Source organism: Centrocercus urophasianus, unplaced genomic scaffold (genome assembly GCF_019232065.1).
Source record: "Centrocercus urophasianus isolate 14NV4802_14NV808 unplaced genomic scaffold, USGS_Curo_1.0 seq_12, whole genome shotgun sequence".
NCBI classification, from domain to species: Eukaryota; Metazoa; Chordata; class Aves; order Galliformes; family Phasianidae; genus Centrocercus; species Centrocercus urophasianus.
The window spans coordinates 4,267,059-4,284,996 of NW_024884364.1; the positions used below are offsets into that span (position 1 = coordinate 4,267,059).

The 17,938-nt window shown below is 52.5% G+C and overlaps 1 protein-coding gene across 1 annotated transcript; it reads left to right on the plus strand.

Moving 5' to 3' along the window:
- The first annotated feature begins 9,821 nt into the window (after positions 1–9,821).
- Positions 9,822–17,664, plus strand: GPR156 (G protein-coupled receptor 156). The gene is made up of 9 exons (XM_042811049.1): positions 9,822–9,970; positions 10,586–10,722; positions 10,924–11,059; positions 11,191–11,301; positions 11,396–11,521; positions 11,994–12,089; positions 14,457–14,693; positions 15,566–15,724; positions 15,985–17,664. The coding sequence occupies exons 1-9, from the start codon at positions 9,863–9,865 to the stop codon at positions 17,167–17,169; spliced, it is 2,295 nt and encodes a 764-aa protein (XP_042666983.1). The 5' UTR covers positions 9,822–9,862; the 3' UTR covers positions 17,170–17,664.
- Positions 17,665–17,938: the final 274 nt, after the last annotated feature.

Below are 17,938 nucleotides of genomic sequence, written 5' to 3' on the forward strand. Positions count from 1 at the left end.
ATTCGGGAAAGTTTGAAACTATTTTTGGTTTTCTCAGCTTGCAACCTCATCTGCCCACTGTACTCTTTCAAAGCCCTGCCCGAAGATAACCCTCGGTGATGGTTCCTAGGGAAGGAGCAGCCCCAACGTTGGCTGTGCCCAGCGCCGTGGCCTGCCCCTCTCCGGGAACCCTGCCCACAGACCTGGATGGCTGAGCACGTGGAGGGGAGACGTGTGGCCTTAAGAGCCAAAAGCCTTCCTCAGTCAGCTGCTGCCAACCTGCGTGCTCTGGGCTTGTTACGGCAGGGGGTGTTTACAGCCCTGAGCTCTGAGGGCTCTTCGGCAGTCAGCCACAAGGGCGAGAGCTGCTGTGGAGCGCATCCAGGAGGGCCTTGATAGAGTGCCGTGGGCATTTCACCCTGTGTGAAGCACAGAAGTATGTTTGTGCTCTGATTTATTGCTGTAAACTTAGCCTGTGTTAGAGTGGTTGGCAGAGCCCTGGTGAGGGCTCCTCCTCCTCCCAGCTCCTGGCCTCTCAGTGCCGAGCAGCTGGCTGTGGCGAGTGCCTTCCTCCAGGAAAGAGGGCAGAGGGAGACCATGCTCACCACCTGAGGCCAGCCTTCTCCTTGTTCACTTTGTCCTCATTGCACGTAAATGGCCCCACGCAATGCCATTTGCACAGGAGAGGATTAGCAGGGCTTGTCTACCTTCAGCATGGAAAAATGAACTTGGCTTTACCATTACGCAGTTGAGTGTTTGCATCCAGAAGCTTATTTCTTGAAGCTGCTGGGGACAAATGTGAAGCCTAATGATGCTTTGCTGGGACAAAATGAGTCATACACATTCTGGTCCAGATGTTACTGAAATGAGCAGCGGTGATGCCTACGGATAAGGCATAACATACTTTATGGTGTGTAAAGGTAACAGGCAGCTCTTTCCCATTGGGTGGGGATACAGCATGTCAGAAATAGGGAAACATGCCTCACAAATGGTTATTTCCCACTGATCGTATTAATGCACTGTCAGATGAGTCCCCCAGTGCATCTGGGATGATGGGGAAATTCACAGGTATCGTGAACCAGCAAATCCGGCTAATGGCTGATTCGTCACCCAAGGAAAACCCTTTCATCTTTCCAGAGACTTCTTTTCAGACGACTGTAATAGCAGTAGTCCTGGTCAAGACAACCACAGGAGTGGACGTGGGTCTGTGGCGGCTTTGTTCAGGCAGCACATTCATTCCTGAAATCCAGAATAATAGCCCGGCATCAAAAAGGCTCAAATGGCACTTGAAAATAAGACTGTTCTGGTCATCTTCAGCATCTGCTTCAGGTGCCAGGACTGTGTTTTTTCCCAAGCCTGCTTCCAGAAGTATGGGGGAACCCTTGGGTTTGACCAATCGCTGCAGGAGCTGAGTTGAGTTTTATGAGAAAGTGTTGACACTGGCACTATTGGTTAGAGTGATAAAAACCCACCACTGCTCATCCATTCTCCTTGCACTAATGTGCCTGAACATCACAAGCCTAAGAGGTTTCCACCTGAGTGTTGGATTTACATGGCAGCCCAACCATTTCAGCATTAGCATTCTCTTCTCCCTTTTCCTTTTACAGAAATGGTGTTTTCAATCCTGAAAGTCACGTTGCTTTCGTCATTCACTTTTTTTTTTTGTTGTTGTTGGTAATTCTTTAGGTTGAAAAAAGCTGTCAAATATCTTCGTGATCTTTTATCTAGTAATAATTGTCTTCTCTATGCGGATTTCATGGGTAAACATCTATTCATGAACTTTTTCAAAGGCTCCTTTTCTTAAGAAAAAAAAAAAAAAAGAAGGGTGTGTTTCTTTTAGTTTTAAAGGAGTCCAGGATGAATGGGTTTCAAAGCTTCAGAGAGACTGCAGAGTTAACAACGTCGGGCTGGTGTGTGTAGCTCTATGAAGTAGGTGATTATAATGCTTTTAAATGACAGCAACCTCTCACACCAAAAGCTGCTGCGGTTGTAAAAAATTTTCCCATCTCAGTTTCTAAAGTTTGGGTAAAGCAATCTGCAGTCACTGCTTCAAGTTTCTTAGAGGCAATGAAGTGGCAAACGTGCTTTACATTCTGTGCTACTGATCCTGGGCTTGACTCAGCCTTGATGGACATGGGAAATCTATCACATGACTTTTAGGTGTATGATATTGACATATTTAGATCAGTGCCCATCGCTGTCACAGTACTGAAGGAGTTGCTAAATTGGGTGTTGTGTATCTGCAGAAAGCTGCTGTGGATCTGCATTCGAAACAGTCGTTTTACTTTCAGAATGTATTTCTACTGCCTTCTATGAAGAGTTAGAGGTAATTGGCTCCTTGCTTGCCTGGATTGATTTACCTTTTTATGTCACACTCATCGCTCCTTCTCCTGTTCCTGCCCCACTTTCTTTCCTACGTCCAGCTTCATGCTCCTGGCTTACATCTCGAAGCATGACCCTTACAGCTGGTGGTGCTTCAGCACTCACACCCTGAGGCTCAACCTATTCTTTCTCCATGACATGCTTATCTTCCCCATTAGGTGAGTCCTCCATCCTGCATCTTGTGCTGATGCCATAAAGGTATGTATTTCCCTCTTGGTGCAGCTCATCCTCTCTGCATTTGCTGTTCTTCAGACACACTAATCTTCTGACTTGACGGATTTCTTTAAGATACTGGCTACCAGGCACATGGCTCCAAGTGTCAGATCCTTCAGAGATACTCATACACTTTTTACCTTTCCACCTGCCCGGTCCCTTCCCTAAAGTCATTTCTTAAATTATTTTTGACCTTTGAATCCGCTTAAAGTGTGGACAGTAGTCATTTCCTGACCCTGTTTCTCGTAACTCACTTTACCCTCAGCACCCTCTTTCGTCTCTCATCGTTCAGTTGCACGTAAGGAATTTTTCTGAGACCCATGGTACCCCTTTTCCCTTTCAGTGCTCTGCCAGGGATCCTTCCTGCCAGCACAGCACTCAGCAGCAGCAAGGCGAGCCTCAGGTCCCTGCTACAACAAAGGACAACCTGAGAAGGACTGTAATCAGCAAAGTGCTTCAGATTTGTAGCTAGAGCCAGAAAAAAAGGGTGCTTCTGTTGTGCCTTGGATGCGAGTTAGCTCTGCATTAATAGAAAGGGTTTTGTTTTTGTTTTTATTCTCTATTGTTAGAAAGAAAAACATCTTCACAGCACCGAAGTAGTACAAAGTAGCAGCGAAGGACTGAGCTGAGGTCACTGTGTGACTTCATAGGTAGTCACAGACCGCTACAATTGAAGGAAACCATCATTTACCACCTGTTATTTAGCAGACAGGCACAGCTGAAACACAGCACTGCAGGAGACTTTGTTGTTTCCTTATCAAATCCTGCGAGGCTGAGATACCTCCTGAGACCACTAAGTGCTGCCAGGCTTGGGTGTTGCTGGCCACAGCGGGTGAACCCTGAAAGCTTTGGTGGTTCACATTAGCATCAAAGAAGCTGGCCGCTTTCCCTGGGTTCCAGGTCATGCTAAACCTTTAATAACAATAATACACGAGGACTCAGTATTACAGGAAAGAGCAGGCCGGATTATTGGACACACTGGACATGAGCAGTCGCCTACATAAATTAGCTGAACTCCTGGTATCCTGTGTGGGCATGTACTGGGGCCTGTGCAAAGCCCAGCTGGATTCCTCAGGAGCACTGTCCTCGGAGGTCTGTATGGAGCATTGCTATGGCACACCAGCATGGTCCTTCCTGAAGCACTTAACAAGCTTTGGAGGAATTCGGTCATTCAATCGTTCATTCACCAAAAGAGTTGCCACCCACCAGCTCAGGCTGCCCAGGGCCCCTCCAACCTGGCCCTGAATGCCTCCAGGGATGAGGCATCCACAGCTTCTCTGGGCAGCCTTTTCCAAGATTTGCTGTTTCTTTCTCTGCCCTGCCACAGAGACTTGTCAAAACTTCCCAGCTTTGAGAGTCTCCTCCCATTGTTATGTTGTATTCATTGCAGTTTGCCAGAAGGTTTAAATATTGCTAAAGCGGGGACAATGGGCACTTGAATACACTCTGAATAAGCTTCATTCCCTCAGGATATCACTCTTAAGAAATGAAATGATCCCAACGAGTTGGAGAGGTTCTTGTCAAAGATGAGGCAACTGTTTGTCTCGGATTCCCAGGACAGAATCTGCATCGATGTTGCCAGGTGTCTGGTGCCTCCTCACCAAGGCTGATCACAGCTCCTGTGCTCTGACCACGTTGCTGCAGAGCCGACCTCCTGCTTTCTTACAAACTCTGCCCTGCCACCCTTTGTCCTGATGTGGTCCCCATCCAGCCGTGCTGCTGGCAGGGTGCATGAAGTCTGCAGAACTGCACTGTTTTTTAACGCTTTCATGGTTCCGCATAGCAGGTGGAACGGAATGGGTCAGGAAGAGTTGAACGTACTGCCTGTCCACTGGCAGCTTGTTGACTGTGGGGAAATGGCCAAATGGGGGCTGAATGATGTCTCAGGCCCCTGCCCTCCATACATGTCTGACCTCCTGTCAGGTGAATCTGGGATCAGCCTTGTTTGCATAGGAGACAGGATAGGTGAGCAGGGTGTTGCTCGCAAACCAGTTTTCACTGGTGGGAGTAAATTTGGATTCTGAGCACAGTGGAAACCACTCTGGAACTGAAATTCTTGCTTCAGACTGCACCATACCTTCTGCTTACATGGGTTATAGGTCTCCATTATCAGTACAAGCTGCAGGATGTAAGGATGGAACACAGCCCTGCCATAAAGGTCCTGGGGTTACTGGTGGATGGCAGCTGGACATGAGCCAGCAATGTGCCCTCACAGCCCAGAAAGCCAACCAGATTCTGCGCTGCATCAAAGGAAACTTGGCCAGCAGGTCAGGGAGGTGATCCTGCCCCTTTACTCTGTGCTGGTGAGACCTCAGCTGGAATACTGCATCCAGATGTGGAGTCCTCAGTACAGGGGAGACATGGACATGTTGGAGTGCGTCCAGAGGAGGGTCAGAAAAAATGATCCAAGGGATGGAACGCCTCTCCTGAGAGAGATGGGGCTGTTCAGCCTGGAGAGGAGAAGACTCTGGAGAGACCTGAGAGTGGCTTTTCAGTATCTAAAAGAGGGCTATAAGAAGGATAGAGGGGACAGACTCTTTAGCATGGTCTGCAGTGACAGGACAAGAGGAAATGGTTTCAAAACAAAAGAGGGAGATTTAACTGGATATTAGGAAAAAGGGTTTTTTTAGGATAAGTGGTGAAGCACTGGAACAGGTTGCCAAGGGAGATGGAGGTTGCCCCGTCCACGGAGACACTTAAAGTCAGGCCAGACAGGGCTCTGAGCAACAAGATCAAGCTGCGGATGTTCCTGTCCATTAAAGGGGTCTGGACTCTATGAGCTTTAAAGTCCCTTCCAACTCAAATGATTCCATGATTCTATGTCACTAGAGACAATTTCAGAAGGGTCACAAAGCCGACAGGATGGTGTGGGAATAACAAGAGAGTAGTAAAGATGTCAAGAGTCTCAGAGAAAAAGAATATCCGAATGACCACCTAAATGGGCCAAAGCCTCAGCAATTTAAAGTCAGGGGACTGTGGGCTAAGTGGGTCGAGTGTTTGAAAAGAATGGGTTGGAAGGGACCCAAAACTCCCCCAGTCCCAACTCTTTGCTGTTGGCAGGGCTGCCACCCATCAGCTCAGGCTGCCCAGGGCCCCATCCTACCTAGCCTTGAACACCTCCAGAGATGGGGCACCCACAGCTCTCTGGGCAGTCTGTGCCAGTTGCCTCACTGCTCTCTGAGTGAAGAATTTCTGCCTAACATCTAACCTAAATCTCCTCTCTTTCAGTTTAACTCCATTCCCCCTTGCTTTAGTGGAGATGTTGCAGTTGGTGGCTGCCACATACTGAGAAGATGGCAAACAACAGATAGGCACAGTCAATCACAAATGTCCATGATCTAGGATTTAGGTACTTGGTGCAGACTGAGTGTGTATTGGTGCTCGTGAGCAAAACCAAAAGGGAATGCTCCATGCACGCGTGTGACCGATGAGCTCAGTGAGTGGGGCCAGGATGGACATCTCAGGACACTCACTCAGATAGGAATCTGGATTTCTGAAGAATCTGATTTTCCCCAAACTGAAGAAAATACAAAATGCAGTTTATCCCGAAGGAAACTCTGACTGAAAATGGAGTAGTTTATGTAGCAGGTGACCAAAGCCATAGTTGAAAGAGCCGTTGCCCACCTCTCAGGTCCTGCAGGGCCGAGGCTTTGGGGATCAGAGGCAGTAGGAGCAGCCGCCAAGGTAACGGAGTGTAGGGGAAGAGAGCAGCCGTTCGGCCAAGAACAGAGCTTTCCAGAAGTGCTCTGAGGCCGGGCCTGGAATCTGGGAGCTGGTGGGGAGAAGGGTTTTCGGCTGAAGGAGCCGGGGAAGAAAACCCGGCCAAACAGAGAGGGGAGAGGCTGGGAAGTTAACGCGGCCGTCGGGGCTGCGGGAGACGAGAGGGAAAGAGAAGGAGAGGGGATGCCGGGGGCCGCAGGGTCCGTCGGCGGGACGCAGAGCTCCCGGCCCCCGGGTTTAAGCCTGGACCCCGGCGGAGAGGCGCCGAGTCGGGCGGGAGGAGCGGGGCCGCCCCGGCCCCTCCCCGCCGCCCGCCTCCACCGCGCTGAGCCGTGCCGCGCCGTGCCGAGCCGAGCCGGGCGCAGCCGCCGCCAGCCCCGAGGTTCGCAGCTCGGCGGCGCTCCGCAGAGCCTCGGGCCGGTGCAGGTGGGTCGGGGGCTGCAGCGGGGCAGCGGGGGGCGAGAGGCTTCGGGGCTCCGCTTCGGGGATGTGGGCTCCGTGCTCGCAGCGCTCCGCGCTCGGGTTGCTCCGCGCTCGGGGTGCGGCGCGGTGCCTGCAGGTCACCTCCGGCCTCGCAACGGTGGTGGGCGTAAGACGGTGTTGTTGTTTTTTTTCCCCTCTTTTGAAAGTCCCAGCACCCTGCAAGCCGTGCCGTGCAGGGGGATGCTGAGCAGGAGCGGGTCGGCTGTGGGATGCGGGGATGGGAAGTTGTGGCCCCGGTGAGCTCGCTCCCCGGAACCCACGGGGTTTCATTGGAGTGAAAGAAGCAAAGGGAAGAAAGTCTGTGCCCAACCCCTCAGCAGGGCAGAGGGTCCTGCTTGGCCCTGCAGCGCTGCACCCCAGCTCCTGCCTCATTTGCTCGGGGGCAGCGTGCCGGGAGTGGCTCATGACATCCCACTCGGCCTCAGCTGGACGTCAGCGTTGCAAACAGCCCGGGCCGTGCATTTTCCACTGCCCTACGGCCACCCTGCAGCCTGAGCGGGGCTCGGAGGAGAGCAGGGAAACCAGATCCCTGGAAACTGGCAGCCGTCATCCGCCCGCAGCCCGTGTTGAGTTGCAGCTGGCGTTTCTTGGCGCCCTTGATGTGCCGGCATCGCCTCGCCTGCACCGTGCCAGGGCGAGCCCGGTGGGAGCTGGCGTGGCTCTGACCCACGGGAGGCCCTGCCCAGGAGGCCCCAGAGGCTGCTCTGCCTCCTGTTTCAGGGTCGGAACCTGTCATCTCATTTCCAAGCTCCCGTCTAATGTTTAAAGGCGAAAATAATAAAAATGATGGCGAGCTTTTTTGGGTTGGCAGCATCCCCGCTGCCCGGCTTTGCAGTGCTGCCACTCTCACCAGACCTGCAGGAGCACACGGCTATGGGGCTGCACAGGGCCGGTGTCTGATTGCAAGAACTCCTCTCTGCCAGCTCCTGAAATGGTGTCCTGGGGGACAGCCTCCACCTGCAGCACAGCCTCATGGAAACGTCCCGCTGCGGCCTCTCCCTCTGCACTTCCACAGCTCAGCAGCGAGGAGAGAACCTCTATTTTAATTAAATCCCACACATCAGCCACCGGTTGAATTGCTCCTGTAAATAGCTGGATGGCTTTTTTGGGTGCAGTTATGGAGAGCAGTGAAGGCTGTGCCTCCCTGTGGCTGCCAACAGTGCGAGTGCCTGGAGGCCACCACTGCTGCAGCTCGGGGCCATGGCTCAGAGTGACGCGTTGGGATAGGATTTGAATGGGAATGGCTGGGAAGAGGCAGATTTGCAAAGAGGGGAGCCTTCAGTGGGGATGGAAGCAGGAAGTGATGGCATCGGCAGCATGGATGGGCACCCAACAACACTTCCATATCTGGAATGTGGATGAGGACGAATGCATGGCATGTTTTGTAGGGGTGGCTGGAAATGGTGTATAGGAAAGCTGAGAGGAGAGAGGAAGAGGCAATTTTTGAATATCTGTGTTTGGGGGTGCTGCAGTAAATGTAGCTTGGGATTTTTTTGGTCGCCTTGGGGTTGGCGATGCTGCAGGTTTCTCAGGTCAAACGAGAAGGGATCTTGTTGGGCAAGAATGGCAGAAGGGAGCAGCATGAATCTTTCTCAGAAGCGCCAGAGTTTTCTGAATTGCAAAACCCATCTCATGTCATTCATCCTACAGGAAAAGCTATCAAAAGGCTTGGTGGTTTAAGTGTGGGGTCCAGCATCCTGTCCTGCTGGGATTGCTCCCCACCAGTAGTCCCCATCTCTCATCAGTGGGAGCATAAGCTCCACAGATTAGCAGAGGTCTCCTTTTTGGTCTCTCTCAGTTTGGATATTAGGAAAAATGTCTTCTCAGAAAGAGTGGTGAGGCAGTGGCACAGCTGCCCAGGAGGTGATGGACTCACCATCCCTTGAGGTGTTCAAGAAATGTGGAGATTGTTCTGTTGTTTGCAAATTGACTTCTTTAGTTTTCCACCTTTGGATTCATCATACTGTGACACTGCCTTGTTTTTTGGGGGAAAAAGTCTCTTTCAACGCTAGATGAAAAATAATTAGTTCAGGTGAAACCTTCATTGTGCCTACTTTGGGCTCAGGCATTTTGCATAGATTTTTCAGCTTCTTTAAGTTTGGGGTTTTATTCCTTTGCTTTTTCAAAAACGGGTCTGAAGGCAAGGAGAAACTTTGAGAGAGTGGAGATTTTCAATTAGACATGAGCAATGTTGTTGAAGGATGTTTATACACCTGCGTACAGTTGCTCAGCATCAGCAGACAAGTCATCTTGGGTCTTGGAGAATCTAAAGAAGCAGTTTGTCAACCCCAGAGACACTGAGTTGAATGCAAATTGGCTTTATCCAAAGTGTTTCCGAGGGGCAGCTTCATGTGGAGATGCACTGGCTCTTGGTGCCACTCATTGAGGGGTGGCTGGACATTACTGAGTTCATCCAGAGTTGCCCCACAAGCTCCTTTCAGACGCCTGTCCATCTGTGAGCGGTGGGAGAGCCTCACGTGGTGCCAGCCTTTTGCTGTGCATATGGTGGTGGCAGCTTTTCCTTACCAGGAGCTTCTGGCCCATGAGGTGCACCTGAGGAAGGGGAATGGTGGTGCGAGGCCCTTTAGCGATGTTTGGGGTCTGAGCTCGGGGTTCGTGTGCTGGGGGCAGCCCCCAGGAACACTCCTGGAATGAGTTTTTGCCTGCCTGCCACTACCAGAGCACAGGGACAGAGCTTTCGCGCGTCCTCCCCAGCTGCTGGCGGCAGGAGCCTCATTTAGGGCCGTGTACGGGAAGCTAATTAAAACCAGTGACAATGGTAATTGGGTAGGGATGCTTGAGTATAAGTATGACCTCATGTCTAAAATGGTAATGAGGCCTATTAAAATCCCCACCGAAGAGGAGCAAAGGAGGCAGTGAGAGTGCACAGGGGCCGAGGTGCCAGGACTGGCACACGCCTGGCCTCGGCTCGGCACTGGGTGCTGGAGGCCGCAATGACACCCACTCCATGTTGGTCTGCAGGGCACCCCGAGGGGCTGGGCAGGACGGTGCGGGATGGCACTGTGTCACCCGGGCACCCTGCGCTGAATCAGAGGCCGTTCCGGATGAAGGCTGAGGATGTGCTATGGAGCTGGGTTTCAACTGCTCTGACCTTTGCAATGGCCAGCCTGGCTTCAGCGACCAGGAGCAGCAGCAGCAGCGGATGCTGCAGGAGCTCTGCACTGTCACCATTGTACGTTTTCTCCGGGGAAGGGGATTTGGGAGGAGGGATGGAGAGGGGCATGGGGCAACACGGTCCCCTCCTGCTAGAGGCTGCACGCTGGGTGTCCTTCTCTGCCCTTGGCCTTTCCCACCTCCTGCCACTTCAAAGGGCTTTTGAAATATTAATAGAGCAGCATTTAATTAAAAGTCACCATCTGCAATAAGAGGCACCTGTCCCCACTGCTGGGCCAGCAGGAACAACTTGGTGACGCGTGTGCAGGCGTTTGGCTCCATGTGAGGCTGCCGCAGGGACCGGCCGAGCGCGGCCCTTAATGAGAGGGCCATAAGCTGCTTGGCTCCTCGGCCCTGGCAGCTTTGCTACAATTAATATTCCCCCTGCTAAGGCAAGGATTTACTCTGCTCAGTGGTAAACAAAGTGCTCCATCAACTTCACACAGTCACAGGCCGATGATGTCCAGGGAAACAGCAGCTGTTTTGTATGTGTGTGTGTATGTGAAAGAGAGAGGAGTTTGGTAAGCATGGTTGCATGTCCTTTGGGGCTGAGCAGCCATGCCAGTGAAGAGACCTCCCTCACTGGGAGCCCCAGAGATGTCCTCTTCCTCCTCACCCCTTCCACCTTCCTCAGACATCATCTGACCGCAATGGGAAGAGCTCCCCATCCTTCTCTGCTGCCCTCCTGGGAGTTGTGTGGACATTTCTGACTGGAGGAGTCCTGCTTGCGCTTTTCTTCCTTGCCTTCACCATCCGCTTCAGGAAAAACAGGTGAGAGCCTCCCTTCCTGCTGCAAGGTCTTCCCCAGGGCTCAGGGTCAGTGCTGAGGGTACACAGTATGGCAGGGATGAGCCTGAGGGACAGCACGAGGCAAGCAAGGCCACCCTCATCCCTGCAAGGGGACCTCGTTCCAGTGCTGCTGGGCCGCTGCTCTCAGTAACTGTCACCACTTCCCTGCTTTGTCTCCTGGAGGATCGTGAAGATGTCCAGCCCCAATCTGAACGTTGTGACCCTGCTGGGCAGTGGCTTGACCTACACTAGTGCTTACCTCTTTGGGATTCAGGAGCAGAGCCTGTCATCGGGGAAATCGGTGGAAATGCTCATCCAGGTGAGCAGGGATTGCCAGGATGGGTGCCCTCACACGTGTCCACATGCATGGATACAGGTGGGAGCTGGACACGAGCGTCAGCTGGGGCTCTATAGACACGTCCCCAGTCCAGCTCCTTTCCCTGCCTGCAGTTGCGACTCTGCCTGCTGTGTGTGGGAACCTCCCTGGTGTTTGGGCCCATCCTGGGGAAGAGCTGGAGGCTTTACAAGGTGTTCACCCAGCGGGTGCCGGACAAGCGAGTGGTGAGTACCAAGTGCCCAGAACAGCATGCAGCAGTTTGGCATAGTTGTTGCTATCATCACATCACTCTCCTGTAACACTTTCACATATTTGCAGATTATCAAAGACCTCCAGCTGCTGGCAATGGTGGCGGTGTTGGTGTTGGCAGATGCTGTGCTGCTCTTCACGTGGGTTTTCTCCGACCCGGTCCAGTGCTTCCGGAGCCGCAGTGTCTCATTGCGGGTAATGCGATGGTGCAGTGCTGTGCTATGTCCTGTGTTCTGTCGGCAAAGAATTTGGAGGGACTGTTTGAAAACCAGACAGAGAGATGAGCTGTGGAGCCTTCTGGATGCTTTAGGCTAGGCTTGTGTCTATGGCCTATTACATAGAGAAGTATCAGCCACAGACCTGGACGCGGTATCTGTTAGCAGAGCTCTGCCTGGCTGAGTAGTGGGGTCCTGATGAATGGCCAAGGCCAGTTTGTGCAGGTCACCTGGGTGCCACAGGAGAGCCCCTTGCCATCTGCAGCTGCTCTAGGAAAAGGTGTAACCAGCCCTGTTGAAATTGGAATAACACAACTTCCCTTTAACTGTCTTCCTCAGCAACACCAAGTTTGGCATTTCCCTTTAGGAGTGTGCAGACCAATTTGCCCATTGGTCTGGTTGCTCCTGGGCAGGGCAGCAGTCTTCACTTCTGCCTTCCCATTGCCTCGTAGGTCACAGAGAAAGGCATGACCTGCTCAGTGAGCCGGATGCAGTCCTGTGCATCTCTTTATTCCGATCTTTGGCTCGTTCTCATTTTAGGGTTTAAGGTACGTAACCGATTTATTGATTCTTACAATGTATCTCGCCGTTCTGATCTTACAGCCTAAGCTGTTCAGCAGTATTTGTTACTTCACTGCCCTCCCAAGCCACATGTGAGCTGAAGATCTCAGCTGCTCCTGTTCACCCTGAAATCCTCTCATCTCTATTCCTTCCTTCTTGCATTCCCTGTTAACCACTCTATCCCTGCTGTCTCTCCGGTTCTCACCTTGTAGCCACTCACACCTCATCTCTCTTCCTCTTTAGAACTTCTGCCTTAATGTTTTCCAAAGCTCACTTTTTCCATGAGGCTTCGCTTGACCGCCCACCCCAGTGATGCACCGTGCCCCTGAGTCCTCTGCCACCACATCAGGGAGGTGAGGTGCTGACGATAGGTGCTTGGTGCCTACCTGTACAGGATGTTTATCGGCTTAATTATACCACTGAAGCTCACTTTCACTGTTGTACGTGGCCATTCGTATTCCAGGAGAGTTAGTTATACTGATGTAACTATGTAAGTGTAATTATAGCTGTAATTATCCGTGGTCTCATGTGTCTCTGGCAGAGGCTGGAAGCACTTCAGCGAGAAGATTTTGGTGAGATCACAGCCTGCTCTTGTGCATGGCTTCATCCGCTTCTGACTCACTGACCAGCTACCAGGAACTATAGGAAAAAGAGTAGACAGAGGCCTCAAGACACTGTCCTTCTCCCCCCTGTGCTCCATTTTAGACACATCAGCTTACCTAGCCTAGCCTTAAAAGGCCTTTGGTGCTGTGGACTTCAGACCTCCCGTGGGCAGCCACTTTCAGTGCTGTGTCTCCATTCCTGACATTGTCTCCAGTAGAGTTAGGCTTCTTCAGGGCTTAGATGGGAACGCCTTACCTGTAGACTGTTTCTGTTCCTCCATTCACAATAAAACTTTTTCGGTCATAGTTAATCTTAATTAGCGGTGCCTTCAGCCTGACCTCGATCCTATCTAGAGCAGGCATTTCTTTGGAGTTAATCAGGACTTATACTGATGGGAGAGCAGGCTCCATCTCCATGTGTATGTAGCACTTCTTATCTTCCAAGGCATTACTGTGCTCGGCCCTTTGTGAAGCCACTCAGTGAATTATCCCGCTTTTACTGGCTCGCAGCAATGGGCAGCAATGGCTTGCCAAGGTCATCAATTGAATGAGGAGTGCAGTCCTCGGCTCAGGATTTAAAACAACAACAATAAAACTTAGCCCTGTGCTTATTTAAAGTTCCAATTTACCAGATGGCAATGTTTTTGTCTGTGTCCCTGGCAGACTGTGTGAATTTTAAATGGCATTTTGGTGCTTGCCCTCAGGATGTATGTTTGGAGGTGTCCTGTGGTGAGTGCTGTTACGATCCAGTGAATGTGGTTGTGGTCCAGTTAGGACTCACATGCTCCTATGGAGCAGGTCTGAGTATCTGCCTAATTCCATGCTCTCTCACCACCGCTGCTCCCTGTGATAATTCACAGTGCTCTCAGATTGAGAGTCTACAGAATATGTGCAGCACTGGCCACAAAGCTCTTCTTGATGGCCAGATAACGATTTAATATTTATTAGCAGCAAAAGGCTGACAGCTGCACTTGCTGGGTGCCGCAGGGGTAACGTAGGAGTCACATTCCCGTTGTTTGGGTCTTTGCATTAGCAAGGAATGTGTTAGATGGCATTTCCAAAGGATGCTTATGGCAGATCATGCCCTGAGATAGAGAGGAAGGCAAAAACACTCAGTGCTGCCTGCCAGTGTAAGCAGGGAGGGGGCTGCTGTGTGCAGAGCCTTTCTCCAGCCCCAGCACCACCACTGGAGTCGGGCAGGAAGCAGGGAAGGGAAAAGAATTGAACTGACTGGTTTCCCGGATTTCTATTTAGAGGCACCAAGGACATCCTCTCCCCTCCAGCCTACCCCCCTTCTTCTTCCGTCCTGCTGTTTCCTTCTGCACATCCTTCTGAGGCTCCTTTCTGCTCCATCAGAGGTGTGTTGTTGCAGAATGTCCCCCACTGCCTCATCCCCATGTTGTTGCAGAACATCCCTGAAGGGACTTGTATCTCTCATCTGCCTTGGCTGCTCCCACTGCAGCATGCTGAAGAAATTTTTCCCCCTCTCCAGGCCGTACCCTGCCCCATAGCATCGCCGGTCCCATCGCTGGCCACTGGTCCTGCTGCCTTCCTGCTGACGCAGCATCCCTGTCCTGTGGCTGCTGCTCTCTGTGGAGCACCTGCTGCACGCACACAGGCTGCAGGATGCATCAGGGAGCCTTAATCAGGATGGCAGCAAGTGTCTTGGCATGGGGTGGGAGCTGGCCTCATGTCATTTGCCATGCTCTGCCAGCATCTGTGCTGAAGGCAGGCCCTGGCTTCTGCTTCCAGAGCGTGCTGCTGCTGTATGGGACGTACCTGGCCGGCCTGACTGACAGCGTCAGCTCTCCGCCAGTCAACCAGTCCCTAACACTCATCGTGGGGGTCAACCTCATCTTCCTGGTGGCCGGCACTGTTGTCTTGATTCACCGCTTCTTCCGCGCTTGGCACAACTTGCTCTTCGGTTTCACCTCTGGAGGCATCTTTGTGTGTACGACGACAATCAACTGCTTCATCTTTGTCCCCCAGGTACTGTGCCAGCTCTGTGCCATTATGGGAAAAATGCTCCCATTGTCACAGCGAGAGGAAACAGCTGTTTGCTTGGAGTTGGGTTTGCAGGGATGTTAGGGCTCGAGGAAATGAGGTGAGGAAGGGAGGGAGAGGTGAAGCTGAAGAAAGAGCAGATCTGTGCGAGAGTTGAAGGATCTCATCCAGGCGCACAAATACCTGAGGGGAAAAAGGTTACTGCCTGCCTTGGTGATCCTCCTGCAGCTGATCAGTGCCATGTAAGCACAGAGCCCCAACCCCTGTGTTAGCAGCCCCTGAGGGGCTCCACGCTTGCTCGTGCTCTCTGAGCAAGGACGAGTGGCTGAGCTGTGCTGCTTTGTGCCTTCTGCCTCTGCTGTTCCATCGCTGCAGCCTGGGAGCCTCGAGCATTTTATTTATCCCGTGTCTTTTAATTCATCACCTTGTTTCTCCTAATGGGCTTGCTCTTCTATTGCTCGCTTGAGATCGATGAGTGGTGTGAACTGGGCTGTGCAGAGCACTAGACGAGAAAACATACCTGAAGCACTGCCAGTTGATGGCTTGTCACCAGCGATTTGGGGCCAAGGCTGTGTGCAATTCTCTTTGTTACAGGGTTGGAGGGGGGGGGGGGGGGCGTTTGCTGCATGCTTGAAGGCTGCAACACAGGCAGGAGCTGACTATCTTGATTGTTAGAAGCAAAAAGGAAAGCCAAGGAGCAGGCAGGGTGCGGCTGTGCAGGATGCTCCCAGCAGCATCACTTCATCGCCTGTCTCCATGCATATCTATCACAGCCTTTGTCCCCCATGCCCCGTCCTGTTGTCTCCTTCTCCCTGCTATGGCTGCCTCCCCCCAGTAACAGCTCCTTGTGCCTGCAGCTCAGGCAGTGGAAGGCCTTTGAAGAAGAAAACCAGACTCTGAGCCACATGGCAAAATATTTCAGCAGCCCGAGCAGGAGCTACCACTCAGTGTACAGTGAGGAGCAGCTCTACCAGCTGATAGGGGAGAAGAACTCCATGAAGCAGCTGCTGACAGAGGTAAAGGACTTCATGGCCTCTCTACTCCCAGCTTGGTGGGGTGGGCAGCCCCTCATTACACCTCCGTCCCCCCTCCTGAGAGGACAAGCTGGTTTGTTTTGTTCTGTCATTCTGTGTCCTCGTCCTGAAGTGTCAAAACTGGGGCATAATCTGTTTTCCTATCAAAAAAAAAAAAAAAAAAGAAAAAAAAAAGAAAAAGAAAGAAACGCAGAGGTGGAATGAGAGCAGAGAAGCTTGACACATTTGTTTGTTTGATGCAGAAAAACGCCATGATTGAGAGCCTGCAGGAGCAAGTGAACAACGCCAAGGAGAAGCTGATGAGGCTGATGTCAGCAGAGGGTGGCTGCAGCCCTGCAGTGCCAAATCCCTGCACCCAGTGCACAGGGCAGCATTGCGAGAAGTGCAGCAGCACTGGGGATGTGCCCAGGGAGCACTGGCCCCTGGATACAGAAAAAGATGGGCAGCAAACTTCATCTGTGCTGCGTGCACTGTCTCACAGTCCTGTACCTCTTAGCAGCGATGCTCAGGACCTCTGGAAACATGTGAGCCACAAGCGTGAACTAATGGAGGAGCCTGAGTGTTCACCAACACTGTTTTTTGACGCGGGAAACAGCCTTGAACGCAGCCCAGAACATGCCCAGGAGTGTGGAATGCTTGCTGGGAAGCATCCTCTGGAGCAGGATGCCTCAGCTGGTGTGGCTGGAGAGCATCCCCCGAAGGTCAGCTATGTAAGCAGTGAGAAGCTGCAGGAAGTCTTGCAGGAGCTCAGCCTGGACAGCAGAACCTGCAGCCCGGCCTTCCCTACACACACAGGCGGGATGTGTGGGGCACAGGGAGGGCACCCAACCATCCGCAGCTCCCTCAGCCCCTACCTGACCCGACGGCGGCGACGTGTCCTGCTGCCTCCCACCTCCATTGGCCTCCCTGCATCCCCTCGTGCCTGGTGCACAGCAGGCAGCAGGCCGGGCACCCGGAGCCACGGGGAGCCAGCGGGCCTTGGGCCGGCTAGGGAAGGTGAGGGGGCCGGCAGGGGGCTCCCCCAGCCATCGCTGTCCTCTCCTTCCATCCCTGCCAAGGGCTGGCCAGGGCCGCGGGGCTGGGCAGTGAGCGGCACAGAACTAGAGGGTTGCCGCAACATTTCCCTGCAGGACTGGCGGCAGTGGAGTAGCCTGGGGGTGCCGGCACATCCCATTCTGCACTCGCTGTACCACTACCCAGACTCGGACTCCAGCAGCAGCTCCGAGGAGGTATTTCCCTGCTGCCACAGGCCGTGTTGCCAGCTATGCCTGCAGAGTCCCCGTGGCTCTCTGGGCAGCAGCAGCAGCAGCAGCAGCACAGAGACAGATACGGAGCCTGGCGGAGCCTTGGGATGCTGGCTGGAGCCCCAGGGCAAGACTCAGCCTGTTGTGAACTTCAAAGAAGATCTGAAACCCACGTTTGTGTGACCACAAGCACCCATGCCTCAAAGGCGAGTGCCTCCTTCCTCCCAAAACGCACCATGCTAGAGGAAACACAGCAATGCAGAAGTGCATCCCTCTGGGATGGGGATGGCAGGAGAGCTCACAGCCTGTCCCATCTCTGAGCCTGGTGGCCCAGGGCATGTTGGAGGCTCTCTGTTGTTAAGGCTCAGTAGTATCTGAATTTAAGCGTGGAGTCCAAAGGTGACACTTCTGGATGCGTCCCTGTGTTTTGTGTGGCTCGGTTGCATGGTCATAGGTTTACACTCAGGTCAGCGCTGAAGGGAAGGAGAAACAAACAGTCTTAAAAGAGGATCTGAAAAGGTCCTTTTTTTTCCCCCCCCCACCCCCTTTTTTTTTTCTGGGGCTTGTGTGTCCTGATATATGCCTTTGTGGTGGGTGAAATAGTCTGGAATGGTTTAGGTTTGTTTGAATTAATGCGGTTTGTTTAATTTTCATCTGAGAAATACCAAGCGCAGTAAATGTGGTGTTCCTACTTCTGCTGGGATACGTGTGAAGGCATTTCAGTGTGTGGCTGCCACCACAGGAGAAAGAAGGAGCACTGAGAGCTGGAGCCCAGGCCACAGAACCCCGTGAAGGCAGGAAACAGCCTGTGCTGAAGGGCTGGCACCAGATGTGTCCCCAGCGCAGCTCTGAATGATATGTTAGCGTGTTTCTCTCAATTACCCTTTCTGAGGGTGAACCCTTTCACCATCATTGCCTTTTCTTCCCTGCTTTTCTCCAGATTTGCTGAAGG

Bases quoted from the DNA above. Each gene is read 5' to 3' on its own strand.
- GPR156 (XM_042811049.1), top strand. From the start codon at position 9,863: ATGGAGCTGGGTTTCAACTGCTCTGACCTTTGCAATGGCCAGCCTGGC. The intron at 14,694-15,565 runs GTACTGTGCCAG...TTGTGCCTGCAG, and splicing joins GCTTCATCTTTGTCCCCCAG to CTCAGGCAGTGGAAGGCCTT. The intron at 15,725-15,984 runs GTAAAGGACTTC...TGTTTGATGCAG, and splicing joins TGAAGCAGCTGCTGACAGAG to AAAAACGCCATGATTGAGAG.